The following is a 24,931-nucleotide window of genomic DNA, read 5'->3' as shown; positions in this document are numbered from 1 at the left end:
TCAGGAAACAAAACACTTGGCTTCTTTTTCCTCAGTTTTATTAAACGAGTTACAATTTACATGTCAGGAGAAAAATATTAGGATAAAAGCACAGGGATGAAAATCAGACAAATATATAACCACAATCTCTGCTAAGTCTGTGAGAAGCTACATGCTAAGGCTAAACACTACCAAATAACTAGAAGTTTTCAAACAATCAATTTTACATTTGAAGTCAAAATTCAATGCAAATCAGAAGCTGCTTTTGTTGTGTATGTGCTGAGGAGTGTGCAGGGTGAACACACAGCTGGTAGAGCACATGACAGCAGATAACTGTAATACCACAAACAATGCTACACAGCAATGCTCATGCCTGATAATGGTACCAGTTAGTGAACTACAATGAGCTGCTCTCCTGCCACAGCTGGAGTCCTGTTTGTACACAACTCAAATCCATCTCCCAGCAGCTTCTCCCTTATTTTACATGTAACAGCATTTCCACGTGTATTACCACAAAAGTTCATCTGTCGCTGCCCACAGTGACCACAGTAACTTAAGCATCATCAACATTATCATCATCCTCATAAAAGCTTCATATACAGCTACTGAATGTCACATCAAGTTCTCAAGGAAAAGCATGCAGCTTTCTGTATATAACAAAAACAAAATCATTCACAAGGATTACACAGGATATATCTACAATGGCAACAGCATGGGGACAATGACAGTACACCGAACGAGACCAGGCTGCAGTCAGAGCTGGGACGGGACAGATTCAAACATTCTTGCTGGCTCTCCAGCCGTCTACCCTGCAGTCTGTGCATACAAGCCACAGCCACAAACAAGTCTGAAATATTCCAGCCAGTCTGAGTGCAGCCGCGCCCCTTACAGCGGGAACAGATGCAGGGTTATCTAACTACTGTTAAACTGACTTTGCCGAAACAAAACACAGGTGAAGCAGAGTATGAATGTGTGTGTGAGCATAAATGTGTGTATGAGTGTGTTTCAGTCAAAGTCTCTGTTGACCAGGACCAGCGGAGCCACCAGTGTCCACACGTAGAGGGCGATGCAGATCCAGCTGGATGAGATCTTCACCCACACTGACGGCCACTTACTGGTCATGGCCTCATAGTTGGAGTCAGGGCTGCAAGGAGAAACACACAACAGAGACACACATCAGCTGACAGTCATACTCTGCTGCAACCACTCTGGATTCCAAAAACATAAGTTACAATATTCAAAAGCTGTATTTAATAACTGAAAGAAAGAGCCACAACAAGCACAAAGTGGAAGGTTGTGGACATCTCCACCTGTAATTCTGGGTCATGTATGTACAGCAGTGCAAAGTGCAAAATGGCTGACTGAAAGTGAATACAGATCAGAGGGTGTGGTGATTAATAAACTCACTCTTGACCAATCACATCAGTGGTCTCATTGCTGTGAAACAGCTGAGCCAATCACAGTGAAGTATGAGGCTTTTCCAGGAAATCATTAATATTCACATGTGATTACGGCAATCGGAGGTCACTAAGATTAATGTGGAATCAGTGTGCACATATGCAAAGATGATATCGGGTTCTGTAGTTTTTTCTGGCCTCTTGCCTAACCTGAGCAGTGATGACATGTACAGCCATATGTCAATGTTAAATCCAGGCTGTGTCCAGCAACGATGTGGGCTCTAGATAAGTGACTTTCTGGGGGACACCAGAGGTCAGATGCATAAAACTGTGTAGATTCATGACTAAAACTCTTAGTACGCACAAAACCAGAAATATTAGCACACATGCTTTTCCTCAGAGTTATAAAGCCGTGTGTACACATGGTTTTGCTTCATAAATCTCACTCATTGAGAAATTCGAGCCACATTTCCACTCCCACAATTAGCTATAACTAGATGAAGACACTCCCTTAGTCCATCAGTTTGTCTACACCATCAGACACAGAGAAGAAAGACAAGAAGAATAACAGCTTCACTGATTGTGAAACTGAGGGAAAAACGTGCATGTTTACTTTAGTACAATCATTCTGAATGATTAGTACAATCATTCTAATTGTACTAAAGTCCTGTTTTACTCTGAACTTCATTTATTGGGACCAGAGAGTCTTAATGAGGCTCCAGAGGCTCTGACACTGTGATTGATACTATTTGAATATTTACTAAACAGTTACAGAATGACTCACAATAAATAATAAGGATATTAAACGATGATGAATGAGCACAAACACAATTATTTATGTGTATTACCTGTAAAATTGTTATTGCTGTGTAAATGGTAAAACTGAATGAATGAAGCTCTGTGAAGTTGGTTATTTTATTTTATGTTAAATTACGTGTCTCTTATTTTGGATTTTCACTGTAACTTGGGTCACTTTGGAAAACCAGGTGTTTATAAATACCATTTTATGTGCGAGAAATGATGTACGCATGGTTTTTGTGTGTACGCATCATTTGTGAATCTGGTCCCTGGTATGATTAGAAGACACTGGATGGAGCTGTTCTAATATGTAGAAATCTGACTGAGTTTCTTAGAAAGCCAAGGCCATGACAAGCCAGAGCTGAGACCAGGAGGCCGAGCTGTAGTCTCTCTTCTACACTCTTCTACAGTGGGGCAAAAACGTATTTAGTCAGCCACCAATTGTGCAAGTTCTCCCACTTAAAAAGATGAGAGAGGCCTGTAATTTTCATCATAGGTACACTTCAACTATGAGAGACAGAATGGGGGGAAAGAATCCAGGAAATCACATTGTAGGATTTTTAATGAATTAATTGGTAAATTCCTCGGTAAAATAAGTATTTGGTCACCTACAAACAAGCAAGATTTCTGGCTCTCACAGACCTGTAACTTCTTCTTTAAGAGGTTCCTCTGTCCTCCACTCGTTACCTGTATTAATGGCACCTGTTTGAACTCGTTATCAGTATAAAAGACACCTGTCCACAACCTCAAACAGTCACACTCCAAACTCCACTATGGCCAAGACCAAAGAGCTGTCAAAGGACACCAGAAACAAAATTGTAGACCTGCACCAGGCTGGGAAGACTGAATCTGCAATAGGTAAGCAGCTTGGTGTGAAGAAATCAACTGTGGGAGCAATTATTAAAAAATGGAAGACATACAAGTCCACTGATAATCTCCCTCGATCTGGGGCTCCATGCAAGATCTCACCCCGTGGGGTCAAAATGATCACAAGAACGGTGAGCAAAAATCCCAGAACCACACGGGGGGACCTAGTGCATGACCTGCATAGAGCTGGGACCAAAGTAACAAAGGCTACCATCAGTAACACACTACGCTGCCAGGGACTCAAATCCTGCAGTGCCAGACGTGTCCCCCTGCTTAAGCCAGTACATGTCCAGGCCCGTCTGAAGTTTGCTAGAGAGCATTTGGATGATCCAGAAGAGGATTGGGAGAATATCATATGGTCAGATGAAACCAAAATAGAACTTTTTGGTAAAAGCTCAACTTGTTGTGTTTGGAGGAGAAAGAATGCTGAGTTGCATCCAAAGAACACCATACCTACTGTGAAGCATGGGGGTGGAAACATCATGCTTTGGGGCTGTTTTTCTGCAAAGGGACCAGGACGACTGATCCGTGTAAAGGAAAGAATGAATGGGGCCATGTATCGTGAGATTTAGAGTGAAAACCTCCTTCCATCAGCAAGGGCACTGAAGATGAAACGTGTCTGGGTCTTTCAGCATGACAATGATCCCAATCACACCGCCCGGGCAACGAAGGAGTGGCTTCGTAAGAAGCATTTCAAGGTCCTGGAGTGGCCTAGCCAGTCTCCAGATCTCAACCCCATAGAAAATCTTTGGAGGGAGTTGAAAGTCTGTGTAATTTGCAAATAAATTCTTTAAAAATCAGACAATGTGATTTTCTGGATTTTTTTTTTTCTCATTTTGTCTCTTAGAGTTGAGGTATACCTATGATGAAAATTAGAGGCCTCTCATCTTTTTAAGTGGGAGAACTTGCACAATTGGTGGCTGACTAAATACTTTCTTGCCCCACTGTATGTGCTTCTGTTAGAACAGTGACCTGCCATTAACCCTATAGAGACATGTCTGCCCTCCACCACCTACATGTATTAAATCAAAAGTAAACAGAAGAAGTTATGCATAGAAACCTGATAGAAATGAAGACTGCCACATCAAAAGTACAACAAAGTAAGAGGATTAAATGTGGACTATTAAATATTAGATCACTCTTCTAAAACTGTAATAGTCATCCATCTGTCTTCCTCCACTTATTCAGTGTCGGGTCACTGCCGCAGCAGGATAACCAGGGTATTCCTGACATCCCTCTCTCCAGCGACGTTTTCCAGCCCCTCCTGGGGGATCCAAATGCATTCCCAGGCCAGATGGGATATAAAATCCCTCCAGCGAGTTCTGGGTCCACCCCGGGTTCTCTTCCCAGTTGGACATACCCAGCGCCCAGGAGGCATCCTAACAAGGTGACTGAACCACATCAACTGGCTCCTTTTGATGTGAAGGAGCAGCAGCTCTACTCTGAGCTCCCTCCAGATGTCCTGTATCAGCCAATGATCTGATAACTGATCAGCACACTGATCTATTCTGTCTTACTAAAACCTGTGTGATGTGTGAACTACTTTCATCTGATTTGTTGACAATAAGAACAAACGGACTGGCTGTGTGTCAGCTGCTTGCAGTGTGAGGCCTACCTGTACCAGTTGGTGAGAGTCATCATGATGTAGAGTGATGCCAGGAACAGCATGAAGTGGAAGAAAGAGTAGGAGTAGGTGACGCCGTCCTTCTCATTGTCCACAGCTCTGTTGAGAGCGCCACCCTCCTCGAAGCTGTCGTTCTGAGGCCCGTCCTCGATCAGAGCCGACTCGTCGCTGGTCAGAGTCAGCTTGTTCACCTGGGCGTTGGATGAATTACGAATGCTGATCCAGAAACAAAAGAAAAGACAGAGAGTCATTTGATGCCCCAACTGTCAGCAGGTTGGTTCTCCAACTGATGTAATAAAGCACTTCCTCACCTGGAGTAGAGGACACACATGAGGAAGAGGATCAATCCCACAATTCCCTGGGCATCCCACCACTGAACCACTTGGTCCCGACCTGCAGGACTGGTGCTGTTCAGCCCAATAATACCCAGAAGACTCGGGTTACATTTTCTGTCTGTGAGACACAATGAAAACAAACTTACTGCTAGTTTCACTGCATGATCATTAGTAGAGGTCTGCAAAAAAAAAAAATTGATTCACATTATAATTGTGATTCTATCTACAGATTCAAAATCAATTCATGAATTCCAAAAAATTGATCATATTTTTCAGTGTTGTAACAGCGCTGGTTGACATTTTTTCTTGACAAGAGTTTAAGCTCACTAGTCCTATAGATGGCAGCGTGTCGGTTTCTGCCCAGATACTAAATAAAAAAGGAAAAAGTCATTCAACCTGCTCCATCTTCAGTGAAGAAGGCATTTGGACACATTTCAGATTTTATAACCTCGAGGAGAAGCAGCTTGATCAGACCCATGTTATCTGCAGCTTTATATGGAAGATCTGAGCATCACTAAAGAGTCTGTCATGTAGAGAGCTAATAAAAACAAATGAAATGGTCAAAGTTGTCATATTGACATTTAAGGGGTATTGATTGATTTTCAAACATCAATCATGCATTGAGTAACACGCAGGAAAACATTCCACCTTAAAAGATGCTGGTAGCTGCCGAAAGCCTCTGAGCTGCTCAGTGAATTAAATGGTTAATTAGTAAAGATGAAAAGACAGAAAACAGCCTTTCATTCATCATTCACTCTTCTGACAGTTTCTTTATCCGTGATGCTTTTACACAGAAACATTACAGTCAGTCTCTTACAGCTTGTGCTGATGGAAATGAAAGCTAACTCAGCCTCGTTCTCATAGCCTAGCCTGTTACCTTAACTTGACCTCTGCTTGCACTACAGCTTCTCCTCTGAATGGATGTTTCCGATGTGGCTTAATTTGCTCGACTCAAGTCAGTAAATGAAATCATTCAAAAACACAAGCTATTTGTTTTCATTCACCTGTTGCTTAATGCTACACTAATTACAACCTGCTACATCCATTGAATGGTCTAATATTACTGAGCTGGATGTTTGTCTGATTCTGTGTCATATTCTCAACATGATGAAACTGTTCATAAAGTCAGTCTGATCATGTGATCATAGTTGACTGATCTATGTAAACTTGTCACCATAGGAACAGTGGTTAAATAAGCTCAGAAACGAGACACAACTTAATGGTGTGCACTGAGGAAGAAAATACACATTTGGGTAGTTGGGACTTGACGCCTGTCTGTCTGCATACAGTGCCCTCTTCTGTTGTATTGCTAAATTCCTCACTATCTTACAATACCCTTACCTTACTAGCTGATTCATCTACTGCCTCAGACCTGCTCTGTGTCAGCTGGGATACCAATAAACTCACATCACTACAGCAAACTTAGAACTAAGGACTTGAGTGAATTTTCTTCAACAGCACACATCCTAGGTGAGCTCCAGTACTTAAACAAAATTCACTACACCTCATCATCATATATGAAATATATACCGTAATATACTATATGACCTATTACCATCGATTTTGAATCAAATCCTGGCATTTTCTGAATTGTGCACCTCTAATCATGGTGTTGCTGTAGACCTGTTAACTGTATCCAACACAAGACCTTTATTATCTTCTCATGTCACAGAGCTCATGGACAGTAACGATGAACATCATTAACCCAGACTGCAACTGGATCTCATCATAACAACAGAAACAGGAAGAAAACAAGGCAATGCAGCTGTTGTGTGGCTCCGACATCTTCTTAAACTTCTGAAGGTTAAGTCTTCAGACCCCTCCACTTTCCTCACATGTTGTTATGTTGCAGCATCATTAGTCTGCACTATTACCCAAGAATGAGTCAATACTGAATTTAATTTTTTTTTTAATTTATGAAAAAGTAAAAACTGAAATTCATGATTAACTTCCATTCATTGTGGACAGTCTAACACAAACCCTGACCTTAACCTTAGGACCAGGCTTTGGTCCCTATGAGGACTAGTGGGTCCCAACAAGGTCAGTGTTTATACCAGAAAAGGAAACAGTACAAATATGCACGCACGCACTCACGCACTCACACACACACAAAGTAACTACAGTGCCTTGTCTGATTTCCTGTGTAACCTGGTTTCTGGCTTCTTTGTGAGTGACACCTTTGATGAACTCACATTGCAAACAGCTCAGGGTGAAGGCAGCACAGGGAGCTACATCACTGCTTACATACCTGGGCCAGGGGAAAGGATAGAAGCTCTATATTTAGTATAAATGTCATCTTACCAGGCTCATTGGTCATGGCAGACCAGGTCAGGTACATGGTGTACAGGGTAACCAGGGAGGACTGCAACAGGCCAGACCTGGGCTGGGACTCCTTCACCCAGAGAACAGCAGGCATTAGTAGGAACATTCATTAGGAGGAACATTCATTTAAGACCACAGACAACAGTTTGTATATGAACACTATATATTATGAGATGCAGGTCGTACTCCTCAATCATAACCCTCACACCTCTGTGTGATCTGTACAGTCGAAGACATCTGGTTATCTCTCTGTTGTGAGCTCATCTCTGCTCGAACATGGATGTAAGAAAGAAGTGGTGTTAACCTGGATCTGAGGCAGGATGGACAAGACGGAGGCAGCCAAGCAAAGGAGCATGTTGATGCTGATGAAGACCTTGTTCTCAGTGCAGCCGTCAGAGTGGGTGTAGTAGACGTAGAACATGACCAGAGACACCAAAGACAGCAGGTAGTTCACCGTGGTGACGGATAGCAGAGCTGTGAACACACAGCACAACTTAATCACATACACTACATTCCTCACAAAAAGACAGGATAGGCTTTGAGACGTTCTGATTGGATCCTGTATGCATGAATAGACTGCACATTATCCTGTCTCTTATTTTCAGGGCGTGTTGGAGGCGATCTCTTCCTGACATGAATAAATACACATTCAATACTGAAATACTGACTGTAATTATATTTCATAGTAAAGATAGATCGATAGAGAGATAGAGAGATACTTTATTTATCCCCTAGGGGAAATTCATGTGTCCATTAGCTCATTGTTGATAATAATAATAATAATAACAACTAGAAAATTCCAGGGAAATTTTGAGTGCCACGGGGGCTACTGCCGGGATGAGTACATGATTTATTTCCAGTGTTCAAAAGTCAGCCTGATCATATTCTGGTTTTGAGAAATGTCTTGATATAAAAGACTCTGATATAAAACAATGTCACATCCCTCCATCATGTATTATGTGGGAAATATCTCATATACTGTGTTGTTTTTTTTAATAAAACAAGAGGCAACATGTCTTCAAACTGGCATTTAAAGGGTTAAAATCCTGAAAACTAATAAACATTTGGTAGGTTTGAGCAGAACTGAAGTGGTTTAAGAGATGTATGCAAAAAAAAGCAGAAAAAATATTGATATATGATTTTATAGCATTTTCTTTGTGTGTCCTTTTTTGGACGCGAGGAACCCCAGAGGGTACAAAATGTGTTACCAGTATATAATAGACCTGTAACAGTAACTGACATTAGATTTTAAAAATATGTCAAAAAAGACACTTTCTTGCAGAAATCCATACCTTCAGCTGTAACACAGCCAAAATGATCAGCAAATCAAAAAAGAAAAGTGAAGAAAATGTCCAAAAAAGGACAGAGGGACCCCTGAGGGTTAATAAATCCCATGAACCGCTATTTAAATTACCACTATTATGTTTTTTTCGGTGCTAAATTTAACATTACTGGGGAGGAGAGCAACGCGACTAGAAGTGACAGCGAGAGAGGGCTAGTAGCTTCTCCTCTCCTCTGTCTCAGCGGAGACCGTCACAACTTCATTCACTCATTTAACAAAACAAAAAGAAAAGCAACAAAGGAAGCAGTAAATGGACTTACATATTTAAGACCTAACTAAATGTAATTTAAGACCTAACATGCGGCTAATGTAAAGCTAGCGGAGCTTGGAGAGTTGGTTATCTGGTTGCTAGGCACGCACACACGCACACAGGTCAGGAGCTGCCGTTGCCATGGCAATGTGAAAATCTGCCCAGAATTTGGCTTCTACATGGCTTAAAACAATTGCAAATTATGAGAAAACCGTTACTTCTTTTCAAAAACCGAAAACACCGTGACAGACACTGAAGCCAGAAGTTTCTTACAGTCTCTATTTTATTCAGATATTCCTTAAAATGAGTGAGTAAGCTCAGTGCGAAGACAGAGTGAGATTCTTTTGAAAAAAAAAGACGATTACATTAGGTGTCAATGAGAGTGAGACAGGTATTGCTGCCGGACTCGGCACCCCCGTTTAAATTTTGTGCAGACCCTGCCTGTCAAAGTTACATTTTATGAATCCCAACAACTATGTCTACATTTTCAGAAAGAATTATTTGTCTCCTTTTTACGGTTTGGCCGTGAGCTCGAGTTAAAAATAAAAATAAAGGTTATTTTTTACTGCTTCACGCACTCTAGCCAACTGACGCTGTCACTCTAACTTTGAAGAAAAAGTGATTTCCACTCCTCCTTTGAGTGCTCATAGTTTGAAAAGTTTACATGTTATGTAAAAACAGTTGTTGTGTTTTGGAGAGAGCAGAAGTTTTCCTCCGTTTTATAGTTTAGTTTATAGTTTTATTGTTTGCACATTTCTACGTGCAGGTATGAGAGAGCTGGGTGACTCAGAAAAAAGGTGAAATTTTGTAGAAAAAAGGTGAAATTTTGTGGGTTTTTAAAGAAAATTCCAATGCATTCCTAATGCATTATTTATTCCCAGTATTTTGGGAATAACTTTGGGAAAAATTGGAATTTTAACACCAAAAGTCATAGCACCTCTTTCGGGATCAAGACGCACATTTTGATGTATATATTACCGGGGTTTTCTCAAAGCTGCGGGACGAGTTACGCGCCAAAATTTGGCGGAAGAATAATAATAAGCCCGAAGGAATATTAAGAGATGCCTAGCTATTCTAGCTGTAGAGGAGTGCCTCGGAGCTGAGCACCCGTGGCACTAATAATTAGATTAGTCCACATCCTTTGGCTGAGGTGCTGTATAGCCTGATGGCAGTGGGAACAAAGGATCTCCTGAACCTCTCTGTTCTGCAGCGCAGTGAGATGAGAAGTTTGCTGCAGCTGTAGCTGCTTCTCTGTCCTGCCAGAATGCTGTGGAGAGGATGGTTGGTATTGTCTAAGATGGCCTCCATCTTACATTGCATGCGTCTCTCCACAACAGTCTTGAGTGAGTCCAGACTCCTGCCAAGGACAGACCCAGCCTCTTTTACCAGCTTGTCCAGTCTCTTTGTGTTCATGTCTGACATGCTGCTGCCCCAGCAGACTGCAGCATTAAAGAGTACACTGGCCACCACTGACTGATAAAACGTGCAGTATATCACTGCAGACATCAAAGGACCTGAGATTCCTAAGGAAAAAGAGCCGGCTCTGCCCCTTCAGGTAGATGGCATCCCTGTTCAGGGACCTGTCCAGTTTACTGTCAAGGTGTACACCTAGTTATTTATAAGTGTGCACTACCACAATGTCCTTCCCTTGAATGTTGACTGGCTGAAGGGTGGGCCTACACCTCCGAAAGACCATCTCCTTGGTCTTGGAGGTGTTAAGAAGGAGGCAGTTCTTGTTGCTCCATTCACTGAAGGCCATCGTCAGAACCCTGTACTCCTTTTACTGCCCATTCCTGATACGCACCACAATAGCTGTGTCATCCGAGTATTTCTGGATGTGGCGGGACTCAGAGTTGTATTTAAAGACTGCTGTATACAGGGTGGACAGGAACAGAGGCAGAACAGTCCCCTGTGGAGCCCCAGTGCTGCTCATCACTGTTCCTGAAACACAGTTACCCAGCCTGATGTACTGTGGTCGGCTTGTCAGGTAATCCACAATCCAGGACGTGAAGCAGGGCTCCACCCCCATCCCTTCCAGCTTGTCTTTAAGAATTGGGGTTGGATGGGGTTAAATGGACTTGAAAAATCAAAGAACACAATCCTCATGTAACTACCTGGCTCATCCAAGTAAGAATGGGCCCGGTGGAGCATGTAAAGGATGGCATCATCTACTCCGATGTTCTTTGTAGTCGAACTGTAGGGGGTCTGGTGCATGTTCAACCTGTGGCCTCAGAAGGTGGAGAAGCAGCGGCTCCAGGGGCTTCATGATGTGTGATGTGATGGCCACCGGTCCTTAGTCATTTATCTCAGCCGGTCGTCCTACTTTAGGTACCCGAACAAGACATGATGTTTTCCACAGGACCAGGACCCTCCCTGTGTGAAGGCTTAAGTTAAAGATCCTCTGGAAAGGCTTAGCCAGCTGGGCTGCACAGTCATTTAACAGCCTCGGACACATACCATCTGGGCCTGCTGCCTTTCCAGGACGTAGCCTCTTGAGCTCCACCCTCACCTCCTCCATTGTAAAGGACAGGAGACTTGACCCCAGTGTGGAGGGAGTTTCAGCTGCAGTGTCAGGTTGTGAAGGAGATGCTGTAGTAGAAGTTGCAGCTGAAGCAGTGGGAGAGAGAACAGGTGAGGCTGGCTGTTCTTCTCTTTATAGCCAGTGATGGTCCTCATCCCCTTCCACACCTCTCTGGTGTTGTTGAGCTGCAGCTTCCTCTCTACGTTCTTTTCGTAGTCCTCCTTCACCTGCTTTAATCTCCTCTTCAGCTCATGTTGCACACACCTGAGCTTCTCCCTGTCTCCATCCATGAAGGTCTCATTTTTCTGGTTGAGGAGGTTCTTGATGTCACTGGTGATCCAGGGTTTTTGTTTTAAAAGCAGTGTACAGTCCTTGCTGGTATTACAGTGTCCATACAGAATTTAATGAAGTCCGTGGTACATTCAACCATTCTATCAAGGTCAGGGTCCTTGCTTTTGCTTTGACTCCAACAGTACATCCCAATCTGTGCACTAAAACAGTCTTTTAGAGACTCACTGGCCTCCGGGGTCCAGTCCCTGAATGAGCGAGTGTTTGCAGCCTGCCTCAGTACACAGGGCTTGTAGGAAGGCTGAAGAAAAAACAGATTAAGATCTGATCTGCCAAGTGGTGGTAGAGCTGAACCTGTGTAGGCCTCCTTGACATTTGCATACAACAGATCAAGTGTCTTATTTTCCCTTGTGGGACAGTCAACATACTGATTGAAGCCAGTCAGGTGAGAGTGACATGGTTAAAATCCCCCGATATTGCAATAAATGCATCAGGGTGCTGGGTCTGTACTCTAGCAACTCTGCTTGTGGTTCAATGTAAACAACAATGGCGACGATGTGTGAGAACTCCCTCGGTACATAGTACGGTCTAAGACCAATTGCCAACAGTTCAATATCTCAACAGCAGATCTTCTCCTTCACTGTGATGTGACCAGGGTTGCACCATCTATTGTTCACAAGCAGAACCAGTCCTCCACCTTTATTCTTTCCACTTGCTCCAGATTCTCTGTCCGCTCATACTGCAGTGAAGCCGGGTAAATCCACACAACAGTCGAGAGTGTCATTTAACCAGGTCTCCGTGAAACATGTGAGACCACACTCACGATATGCTGGCTGGTTCTTCACAAGTGCCTCCAGTTCATCACACTTGTTAGCCAGGGAGTAGGAATGCGCGATATAAATGATATACGATATAAACGATAAAAAAATGGCCTACGATAGAGATTTGCATTATATCCCCTATCACGATAACGCATGTTGATCATGCAATCACAAGGCATACTGGGTGTACCTTAGTGGCGATTTTACTGCTCCACTGACACCTTTTTTTCCTCATAAAAAATAACCTCATGATCGGAGAGATGCACTAAATGATGTTATTCATTCTGTAATGTAGATATAATAAAACCCCAAACTTATGTCTTACTTAATAACATAAAACGAAATTCAATATAGACTGATCTGTTTATTTAAATACATTTATATTTATTTAGATTGTGTTATATATACTTATAACATGTTGCAGCCCCAGAGGAAACGCTGTTGTTCAGTCCAGTAAAAACATGAAGCTTCACTTTACATTCAGACAAACTAATGTTGCGGCTGCAGTTGTAAATTTCATCTGTGAAACCAACATTTATCTTCTTGGCTACAACGCACGCATGCATCCTCTCATTTGGTAAACAACATGGCTGAAGGCGAAACGGAGCGGGTAGAACTGATTAAAAAGACCGGTGCAACGTCCATTATTTGGAATTGGTTCGGATTCAAACCGTCCGACGTGGAGCAGAAAACCATTCTCTGTAGAGTGTGTGGAGGAACTGTTCTAGCTAAGACCGGCAACACAACAAATCTCTTCTACCACCTAAAAGCTAAACATGCTATCGAATACGAAGAGTGCCAGCGGATGCAGACAAACCCAAGCTCCAGTCGCAAGAACGCGGGAAAGAAACAACAGGAACTGATACAGTCCTCCATCCAACAGTCATTTTCAAAAGGTACTCCTTACAGTCGGAAGAGCGCGCAATGGAACAAAATTACAAGGGCCATTACTGTTTACTTGTGTAAGGACATGGTCCCTTTTCAAACGGTAGAGAAACGTGGCTTTAAAGCCATGATCAGAGCTATTGATCCACGATACAAGCTGCCTAGCCGCAAATACTTTTCAGACACAGAGATGCCAAGGTTGTACGCCGAGCTCCGTGAAAAGGTTGAAAAAGAGCTGTGTGACTTGAAATACTTTGCCACTACAACGGACCTGTGGTCGAGCCGTACCATGGACCCTTTCCTCAGCCTGACCGTTCACTATATAACGGACGATTGGAATCTTGGCAGCTGGTGTTTGCAGACATCGTGCTTCCCTACTGAACATACGGCCGAGGAGATATCACAAGGACTCAAGGATGCACTCGAGTCATGGGGTATGAAAGAAGAACGCCAAGTGTGCATCACCACGGACAATGGATCGAACGTGGTCAAAGCAACGTCTGTAAATGATTGGACCAGGCTGCAATGCTTTGGGCACAGGTTGCACCTCGCCATCGGTAGGTTAAAACATTTTGTGCATAATATTATAATATTTTAACATCATACTGTAATATTTGCCTATAATACTGCATAGTAATGTTGCATTTGTGTTTAGAGATGTAGACTTTGCCTCTGTTAGGTTGCACTATGCTATTTTTTAAATGTAGCATTTGTGTTAAGTAATGTTCATTCAATCCTAATCAAGCATTAAGGTGTGTGTTTTTGTGTGTGTGTGTGTGTGTGTGTGTGTGTGTGTGTGTGTGTGTGTGTGTGTGTGTGTGTGAGTGAGTGAGAGAGATGAAATTAACTAATATTTTATTTGTCAACAGAAAAAAGTGTGAAAGACCCCTGAATCGACCGTGCTGTTGCCTTATGCAAGAAGATTGTGAGTTCCTTTTCCCACTCTTGGAAAAGAAAAGCACTGAAGAAAGCCCAGTTAGAGCACAATCTTCCCTTACAGCGTCTCATCACAGAAACACCCACAAGGTGGGGGTCACGCCAGATGATGATCCAGAGGGTCCTTGGGCAGGAGAGGGCCCTCTCACAGGTTCTCAAGGCAGACAGGAAGACAAGACACCTGGTCCCCACTTGGCAGGATACAGATGTCCTGGAATCCATGAGCAAGACCCTCGGCCCATTGCTTGAGTTCACCGACACGCTGTCTGGGGAACAGTACGTCAGCGTGTCCTACGTTAAACCTGTTCTCCACCTTTTCAACACCACCGTTCTTGCGGCAGCTGATGATGACAGAGAGCTGACCAAGAACATGAAAAGAATCATCCTAGAGTACTTAAATGAGAAGTACTCAGACCCATAAACGGTTGACCTGCTGGATGTGGCCTCGTTGGTCGACCCACGGTTTAAAGATACATACATAGCTGATGACCGCCAGATGTTCATCAAGACCAGAGCAGTAGCAGAAATTCAGTCACTGGTGGAGGTACAAGCTGCAATGGTCAGAGCAACACACAAGCACAGAAGCTGCAGCTGCAGCTGATGGTGCCGAAGCTGCTGAAGTAGCTGTTGAGTGAGAATCAAAGAGGGTGAAACGGAGCCTGGGAAGCTTCTTCAAAAAGGCCTCTGATGGCACACACACAGCTGCTCTCGCTGACAGAAAGGTCATCGAAGTAGAGCTAAAAAAGTTACCTGCAGACAACGCTGGTTGATGGAGAGACTGACCCACTGGACTGGTGGCGGCTATACAAAGCTAATTTTCCCAGGGTGGCAAAACTGGCCCAGAAATATCTCTGTATCCCGGCCACAAGTGCTCCTTCTGAAACGGCATTTAGCACAGGGGGCAACGTAGTTACATGCCACCGGTCTCTGTTGAAACCAGAGACTGTGGACAAGCTTGTGTTCCTGGCGAATAATCTTTAGGGTCTAACAAATGACAAATGGTGTAAACACAAAGTCTCAGTGAGTTCCCGGCTTTAAGATTTATGTTGTGTATAATGTTGTATCTTACTATACAATAGCTGAGATCGAAAGCTTTAAGGTGGTGTAAAATTTACATATTTTTTATGGTCTTAAGGATTTCAGTATTTTTCACTGAGAAGACACCAGATTTTCTGTTCTTTGCATCATTTTTGTCCTACATTTTGTGCCTTCTGCACTGTTTGCACTTTTTACTGTTCATGGCATGGCACTACTGTAAAGAAACCTTTATACTTGAAAAATGCTCTTTAGTTTACATATATGTGCCTTATACTGGAAGTATTTTATTTATTCAAAAAAAATGATTGTTTTCATTTTGCACTTTTATGTTTTCATTTGAAGTATACGTGCACTACACTTGGAATACCTTTCTTTATTTAAAATAGCCATATGCCTAATACGGGAAGTGTTATCCTAATTCATAGTACCTGTTCAGGTAAGAAAGTTTAGTATCTATGAAAGTATACTGAAAGTAGTTTCAGTACAGTGTCTGTTCTTTAAAAAGACACCAGTGAATAATTTTCTTTATAAAAATAGCCTTGCCTAATTCACAGTATCCATGCAGGTAAGAAAGTTTGGTATCTATGAAAGTATAGTATCTGTCATTACACAGAAGATTGTCTTTGCCTTATACTGAAAATATGTTCAGTACAGTGTATGTTCTTTAAAAAAGACCAGTTTTAAATGTGCAACATTTATGTTTACAGAATACTGTATGATTACAGTGGGGCACAATAAATGTTGTATGTCTACATACTGTGTTCTATGTTTTCTTTTTTAAATATATTTAGCAGTTTAGTTTCCTCAGGGTCTATGTAACCTGTTCTGAAATGATTCTATTATATAATCTATGTATCGTGATACATATCGTTATCGCAAGAGGCTGCTGTGTATATCGTGATATGGATTTTTGGCCATATCGCCCATCCCTACCAGGGAGTTGACATTTCCCATGAGGATCGATGGTAGAAAAGGCTTATATCTCCATCTCCTAGCCTTTAGCTTAGCCCCAGCTCTGCATCCACGGTATGGCTTCTTAAGCTCAGCCGGTATGGGATGTTTAACTCCATATCTGGTAAACTTTAAAGCCAGGAGATCTCCCTTTGTGTACATTATTTTCTCCATCGTCAGATGAAACAACAACGTAGAATAAAAAACATCAATCAACAAAAACTATACTAATATATTGCAAAAAACTAGGAGCTACGCTGACTTGCTGCCACTTGTTGCCAGCGCATCATTTCATGCTGAACAGTAAAAATGGCTGGTAAAACGGCTTCATACCCTCTGTGTTCTCCACTTTATATCATCACATCACACAGAGGTGGAGATAATGACACACATTTACTCTTGTTACTGCAAGAAAGTCATTTTATGTTTACTTATACTTTTTGGAGTATTTTTAAAAATCTTTACTTGTACTTCATTATTTCTTAACTCAAGTATTTCACTTTGCTACATTTAAAGTTGAATTCGTTACAGTTAAAACAAAGATCACATGATGCAGGTGATTCACTGTGCAATGATGTAACAGATGAAAAGAGTCAAATCAGCAGCTGCAGCAGAGAAGACACTGCTGATTGGATCAGCATCAACAACTACTGTGTTGCCTTGCAATGTAGCATTTTGTGTTTGTCAGCTGCAGCCGCTGTGGAGTTTATGTTTTTATCTGTTGCTTTGTTCTGCTGTTAATTTTATAAGAAGCAGCAGCTGTTTGATTTATGTATCTTCATATTTCTACATAAAGTCTATGGACTGCTGTGTCCTAGTGTTTATATCATTTTGTTCCATTAAAGAAGGTAGACTAAATAACAGAAACACCTGTCAATGTACTGTAACACCGCTCAACAGTTACACACACTACATCCTCCACACTGATCACACAGGTGAATCAACAACTCTACAACAATTAATAACATTACAATTATTGTACTGTTGTATTAGACTGCATTAGCTTTAGCTAGGTGTTCCTAATAAACTGACAACTGAGTGTATATGTACATTCATCAGTTGTATCCACATGCTGCAAAGAGCCTACTGGAATTTTCTGGTTGCTTTCGGTGTAGTTCTCACCAGGGAAAATACCAACATACACCTGCAGTCTAAAGATGTTCTTTGTAATAGTTTTATCACGTTATTTTTATCCCTTTTAAAAATGTAACACGGTAACATTTACTCAGAGAGCATTTTAACTGACGTATTTTGTATCTGAGAATATTTTGACACAAGTAATTTTACTTCTACTTCACTACAGTTTTCCACTACCTCTCCAGCCGTGCACACCAGTTTGTAAATAACACAGGGCTCTTTGAACGTTGTTATTAATCTAGTGTTCATCCATATGTCCAGCCTCATAATGACACTGTCTCCGTACCTGCATACCAGCAGCGAGAGTTGCCCTCCTCCATCTTCTCCACCCAGGACTCGTTCCAGGAGTGGGCAAAGTCGATGAGTAGAACCAGCTGGATGAGGATGAAGCAGAAGGCTCCAGCCATGCCAACATAGAACCACACTGTGAGGGAGAACAGTTTTCTGCTTAACTGTACAACACTCTAGTCATTTAAAAGCTTGTTACTGCCACCTCAAACTGAATTCAAAACCAGACTGAAGGCACACATCCAGTAAACACCAGGTATTTGGTGATTCACACATTAAAAGACTGAATTCTTTTTTAATGTTGTCCTCATTCCTAAAGTTCTAATCTCTAACTGTTCCACATTAAAATGTGTAAAAACAAGTAGACCTATGTTCTATATGTTGTTGAGTTGTGTTCTTACATTATCACAGATCTTTCCATTAATTCTCAAACCAGAGAAATCTGTGATTTTAATCATGGTAACTTTTCATTGGTCTCCTGTCAATGACATCATATCCTCTATGATCATGTGTCAGTGTTGTGTTTGTCTGACAGAAGCTCAACATTGACTTTTATCTAGTTTTAAGCCACATACACTTTTTACACATTGGTGGTTTTCACCTCTATATTTGAACCAGATGAAGGATTTTAGTCATCGGACGTCTGGATCTTATGGAAGCCCTGAAAGGCAAGTGAAAAGTATTTTTTTGTCATAGTGTTTGTTGTTGTAATACTCATTTCAACCACAAGAGGCTGAAGTGCACGACTACCCCAGTCTAAACAGGACTGTTTCCTTCCAAGTGAATTTCTCCCCAAACACGGGATGACAGGTTTTAACAGGTTAACACAATGTGTGTTAGTTAGTTATGTAATGTAATGTTGTTTATTTCCACCTTCCACCTCCACAGATGAAGAAAAACTAACTTAGAAAAATGATCCTAGAAAAAATATTTTCACTTGTGTTTCATAACTTCTGTTGGAGACAAGCTAAGCAGATATCAGCAGCAGCTCGGCTCCCAGCCCCTCCCTTATCTATTACTGATGTTGTCATCTCTGTAAGGGATCCACAGTCCTCATTTACCACACACAACTATAGACTCTGCAGCTACAATGGATTTCATTTAGAAGACAACGGTGGACAGGAATAGTTACCAGTAGTGAAGGGACCCTCTGAGATGAAAAATGACCCGATGGTGATGGCAGCAGCTGCAGCAAACTTAAAGAACCAAAATCTGGAGGAGAGACACACAGTCTAAAATTATTAGTGCTGAACCCTTCTAACATCGGTGTCTGGATTAAACTCTTATTAGTCGATCATCAGAAAATCAACGACTAGCAATTTAGATAAAGGATTAATCATTCAAGTCATTTATCAAGACAAAAGTCTCCAGTGTGAGACAAAATTTCTGTGTCACTGTAGACTGAACATCTTTGGACTGATGATCAGACACTGTCAGAGCCAACAGAAGGTCAAAGGTTTGAACAACACAATACGATTAATATAAATGCTGCTGCTGATTTTTGTCATGTGGCTTAGTATAAAGGGTTAACACATCAGCATATCAGTGTCTGCGACAGGTAGACAGACGCAGACTCACCCATTGTGCAGCGCGGCTCGGGGGTCCTGGCTGCTCTTCACTTTGATCATGAGCAGAGAGAAGAGCAGGAAGAACATGGCCATCCCAAAGCAGACACGGTACACAGCCTTGTAGCCAACCAGCACGTCACAGTTCACATGACCCTCCACGCCAGGAATGGACGAACCCATCCCTCCTTCACAGAAGCCTGGAATCTGCAGCAGCACAGAGCAGAGGCTGAGAAGCTGCATCAGTGTGAGCTGTACCCACTGAGAGCTGGTCTACATCCAACTCTGATGGCTTTTGGGAAAACTTCTCAAGGCCTGAAAGCAGGGTTTGAATTATGGGGGGGGGTTAACACACTTGTTAGCTTGTTTAACACACTTTAATTTCTTACTTTCAGGGTTGTTGATTTAGATTGTGTCAAGTATCTACATTTAAACGCTAATATTGGCTTAAAGTGACCAGATTTCTGAAATGAAAACCGGTGACATTTCCAGTTTGGCGGTAAATAAATCTTTAAAATATTCAATGTTTTTATCTATGAAATAAAAAGGGGGACAGTCGCATTTTCGTGTATATGACCATGATAACTTTTGTACTTTAATAAACTCTAGTTTGAGATGGGTTAATTTGGGATTAACCCGTCTCAAGGGGGAGTCTTTGTCTTTCTGAAGGGCCCCATCTCACTCAGACAGTTTGGTCATACAATTAAGTGTTTTACATCATCACAGACGTTATTTGGTACACGGTGATCAGGGTTACTGTTCTGTTGTGATGGTAATGCATTAAGATGGAAGCCTGGTTACGTTTTAAAATGGGGGAGCAAACCTGGAAAGATACATAATTGGTGGGGGGTCTGGGGGTCCTCCCTCAGAAAAAATACTGTGATTTTAAGACAGGTTTCCTGCACTTTTACACCACTGGACCTCTTGGATTAAGTGAAGTAACAGCCCCCACTAGTCTGGATTAGTTAGACCGAGGTGCTGTGAAAACCAAGAATGCATTGACAACAGTTTATAACAGGATCAGGAAGTGATTATTAGAGGACTGGCTGTTTCATAGTTGAAATTATTTATAAATACACAATGTATCATAAATAGTAGTAGTTTGCAGACTACAGGGGTAATAGTAAAAAAAATCCTGAGCCTGAACTTTTTTCCCTGGGAGGTAAGCGGGCCCCGAAGCTAAGATATATGCCCCGATCAACGCAATTGTCAAGCGGGATCCAGGGGTGTGCTCCCCTGGGACATTTTGATAAATAGTCCATTGAATTGAATATTCTGATGACTTTTGTGGATACAAATGTACATTATTCAGACATGAGATGAACAAACACAATACAAGCCTATATTACAGGAGCATCTTTGTGTAGAGCACCAGAGCTCTTGGGACCCTGGGCCTGGTAGGCCTGTTCAGTAATCCATCCCTGCTTTTAACTAGTCACTTACCTGCGTACTTATTGCTTGTATAGCATACTGAGACTACAGATACTACAGCCATACCAAGAAAGGTCAGTGGGTGACAATTATAATACTCAAAAGTAAACTAGGAATTGAATGAATGAATGAATGAAGAATGAACATTGATTTTATAGCGCTTTTCAAGATACCCAAACGCTTTTACATGGAGGGGACTCACTAAACAACTTTTCACACTGCCTGCATCCTCGTCATAAAATCGGACAAGACATTTAGAATTTTATCCATGCTTTTGTCGTGGCCTCATCAATGTGAGTGAAAACATTTTATTCTCAAGCTTGTCACAGATTTCTTTTAAATTCTGGTGAGATGCCGTGTGTAATAAGATAGCATGCTTGCATGCTGCCTCGAGACAGACAGATGCGTAAGGCGAGTTTATCCTCCACTAATTTCTGAACAAAGTGACGATGGATGAGCGATTGTAAACGATAGATCATACTCGGCAATGAAGGAGCACAAGCGAATTTTAAAATCAGCCACGCGATCGGTCATTGAGGGTCGGATATCTGCTGTGGCTGTTGAATTGCTCGTAAAGCTGCTTGATGAATACGTCAGAACTCGTGCCGTGGCAGCACTTTTTCCTGCTAGTTCCATATAATATTTTCCTTGCACACAAAGTGCAGAAACATGCTCCTGGTTGCCAGAGTTTTTGACACCAGCTTCCAAAGGGCTTTCCGTCTCTACCCACCTCCTCTATCCAAGACCAACGCCATTTATTCTTTATACCTTTATCGACAAGTTTGGCGTCTTCCCCTGGCTTCATAAAGTTGCACTCCATGACTTTGGCTATGTTTCGCGCTGCCAGTGTGGGAAACACATTTGTAGTGTATGGGAAACACACAACACATTCGCACGTGGGGTGACTGCTGAATCAATCTGATTGGCCAAAACCCAAGACCACCCCCTCCCCTATTACCGATTGGCTTAAGTAGGCTATGCCTACAGGTGTGGTTTAGAGTGAAAGCGCCTCTCGGATCTTGGGAATTGTCAGATCACGCGAACCTGAACCTGATTTTTTTTTTTTTTCGCAAACACCTCGGTACGCCTGAAACACGGCGTGGCGCCGGAGCGCTATCAGCCCTGAGACTATTAGACCATCTTCAAGCACAAACTACACATAATTTATATCAATGAAATAGTCTTACAACACATCACAGTATGATTTGGATGATTAAACCTGGTTAAACAATGTTAAACCTGGGGGTTGTTATTCTCAACACTCACAAGGTCATCTTCAAAGTCTAACAACAAAGTAAAACACTCTGGAATCATAAAAACTATCTAATATCACCTTTTTATTTTACTCACAGGTTCTAGTGTCAGCTAAGCATCACTAGCTGCTGTAGTTGTAATGTTATACAGGAATCAATAATCATAACTTCATCAGCAGATCTTTTAACCTACATTATCTCAGATCAAGGACTATTGTAATGCAGACAAACTGTGCTCTGATGTTCAGACTTTATCGTGTGTGCAGAGAAAAGCCTGTTTAACATATATAATTATATTTCTTCATGGAGGAGGCTCTGCTTCCTGTTTGATTAATCATGTTCACCAAAAATGTTACATTATATCAATAGATTTCAGTATTGAGGCAAAATCACATTCATGATTTTGTAAAGGCATACTAACCAAAAAACCTGTTATTGAATCATGAAAACGTTTCAGAGTGTCACTGTAACTATAGTAACTCAATAGAGAGTTCATTTTTTCATGTTAATAGTCTTTTGTGTGTCTGTGAGGGTTAAGCTAGTGTGTTACGTTTTTGATAATAGCTTCTATAATAGACACCCCCTCTGTTTTCACTCAGTAATTCAGGAATTCAAGTATAATTTTGAGGTACTTCTACTTAACTTGAGTATTTCCATTTTATGCTAGTTTACACTTCCACTCTTTTCAGAGGGAAATATTGTTTTTTCTACTCCACTACATTTATTAACAGCTTTAGTTAAAAAAGCAAGATACTGTATGGACTGTAACAGTTCACTGAAGCACCTGCACTATACTGGGTCCCTTTATCCCTTTCACCTGGAGAAAAGTACGACCACCCTGACTGTCATTTTATAATTTGCATTCTGACTGACAGACTACCTGTTTTAAACAAGGATCTTTCACTTCACTAAAGCCAAAGTGAGGCAGCATTTCACTGATGAGTGTGGACCTCTACAACAAGCGTTCTGACTGTGGAGTCTTAAAGTCACAGTTATAATCTTCAACATTACAGCAAATCAGACTGTAAGAACCGCTGTGTTCAAATCAGATCAGTAACAGCACAGTAAAGACTGTGTCCACTGTGTCTCATCTCTACAGTAATGTACTTTGTTATTAAGCATCTCTCAAACAAATCATGTGGGTCTATTATTGCATCATATGCAAATGTAATATATATACATATATTGAAATTCCATATATAAAATGTTATATATATATAGAAAAAATAAAAACACATGTCAAAATTATATATGAAACCCATTAGACACTGGAATAATTTCATATACTGACATATATGTCTAGCCCACACAAACATGTATGTTTATGTATGTATGCTTATATTGTAGACATGTGTTACACACATATATATCCATCCCAAAGCCTGTCAATATATGTTGATATTATAAACAGGAGGGTCCAAAAGTCTGAGACCACCTTTCCAGAACGAGAAGAGACATGTTTAAAATTAATGAGATGTTAACAAGAAAAACATATGTAAACATAGAATTTTTATATGTATGTTGTGTTAACAAACTTGAATATATATCATTAACATATGGCATAAAGCATATATATAAAGTTCATATTTCTAACAAGCAAGGTTTTGGTTTCATAAATGAACATGTGTGTAACAAAACAATAAAACACAAAAAGCACAGGCTCCCAGCACAGGGATCCAATACCAGTATCAATAAAGTGATGAAACCCCAGTAGGAGCCTGTGTACCTTCTTCAGCTGGGTCTCCATGCCAGGCATCAACATAATGCAGGCGATACCCACTCCCAGCAGCAGGAAGAAGGCGTAGATGAGCCGAGTCACCGTGGAGTTATTCCCACTGGGGCAGCATCGACACAGCAAGCAGGGGGCGCTGCCGCACAGGCACGGGATCTGCACAGACATGGGGGGAGAGTTAGTTCTGAAGCTGGGACCTGTGTGAGAAAACAGAGTGCAACCCGTTGATGAATCTCAATGTTTGTCTGGATGTTTGTGATGACGTATGTCTCAGTGACATAAGTGTTATCATCAGATTTCATGTCTATGACCTGCCTTAATTTCTCCTCCCTCAGCGTCTGCGTCGCGTCAGTGTTGGTAGTCAGAGTTTATGTTAGAGTTTCTGCACCGTTGCGCAAATTCTCCGTCATTTGTTTTTCTAATCCGCGACTTCTGAGCAAGTGGCGCACGCATCTTCCAGGGTCTGTTGTTCAGTACGTAGGCAGTGGTTATAAATAAGGCCCCTGGCTGGGGCCAGTGACAGATGGGGCGGGGCCTGCTGACCACAGCTGATACCTAACTCTGTTTACAGGCTGCGGTGTCGCAACAGTGACCTCGTGCCTGGGCTGGTTGTGGTTGTTGTTATTGAAATGATATAAAGCAGCGTGTTTACGCAAACAACCCCGTATACATTCAGCAATGCCGCACATTGAGCGGCTATGCGTCAAACACAGGACCGATCGGGATGGAGCCGGAGTCAAATGAACCGGAGTGGTGACCCGGCTCATCCAGACAAAGGCAGGTCGTGTAGTCCCGCGGTAACTTCACCACCCACCGGAGCAGGTCAAGGCTCCACTGGTGTCCCTGAAGCCTTTGTGTTGGGCTATAGCCGAGCTACAGTGAGCCGAGGCTCCCTGTCGTGACGTCGTGTTTACGGTCCTCCGCCGCGGCCTAACCGTGTTACTGCGCAGTCACGGCGGCCTCTAGAGAGGACGGAGCTGAGTGCAGACACAGACACGACATCAGCCGCGAGCAGCGTCGCTGTTGAGGCGGTGTACTCACCCAGCTCGCCATAGAGCACAGTCCCAGAACGGCTCCCATGATGGCCGATGTTTGTCGTTTGGTCAGGTGTTAGGTCTGAAGCTGTGGTATCGCAGAAGATGGAGGACGCTCTGCCCTCCCTCCTCCCCCT

General features: G+C 42.0%; 1 protein-coding gene across 2 annotated transcripts; it reads right to left on the bottom strand.

The window, feature by feature from the left end:
- Positions 1-16: 16 nt before the first annotated feature.
- serinc1 (serine incorporator 1) lies at positions 17-24,931 on the bottom strand. 2 transcript variants are annotated; one of them, XM_022768218.1, is made up of 10 exons: positions 24,802-24,931; positions 23,755-23,916; positions 19,358-19,551; positions 18,912-18,991; positions 17,778-17,915; positions 7,627-7,796; positions 7,302-7,392; positions 4,977-5,118; positions 4,657-4,881; positions 17-1,123 (listed from the first exon to the last, which is right to left on the bottom strand). In XM_022768218.1, the coding sequence occupies exons 1-10, from the start codon at positions 24,838-24,840 to the stop codon at positions 985-987; spliced, it is 1,380 nt and encodes a 459-aa protein (XP_022623939.1). In that variant the 5' UTR covers positions 24,841-24,931; the 3' UTR covers positions 17-984. The 2 variants fall into 2 exon arrangements, with proteins under 2 accessions (XP_022623939.1, XP_022623948.1); XM_022768227.1 differs by lacking the exon at positions 17,778-17,915.

Source organism: Seriola dumerili, unplaced genomic scaffold (genome assembly GCF_002260705.1).
Source record: "Seriola dumerili isolate Sdu_G_001 unplaced genomic scaffold, Sdu_1.0 BDQW01000025.1, whole genome shotgun sequence".
In the NCBI taxonomy this organism is placed as follows: Eukaryota; Metazoa; Chordata; class Actinopteri; order Carangiformes; family Carangidae; genus Seriola; species Seriola dumerili.
Note: the sequence above shows the minus strand (reverse complement) of the source record. Positions and strands in the feature narration are given on the sequence as shown.

Coding starts and splice junctions, on each gene's coding strand:
- serinc1 (XM_022768218.1), bottom strand. CDS start 24,840: ATGGGAGCCGTTCTGGGACTGTGCTCTATGGCGAGCTGG. Junction 17,916..18,911: donor AGAGGGTCCCTTCACTACTG/GTAACTATTCCT, acceptor TCTCCCTCACAG/TGTGGTTCTATGTTGGCATG. Junction 5,119..7,301: donor TGCCATGACCAATGAGCCTG/GTAAGATGACAT, acceptor TGTGTCTCACAG/ACAGAAAATGTAACCCGAGT.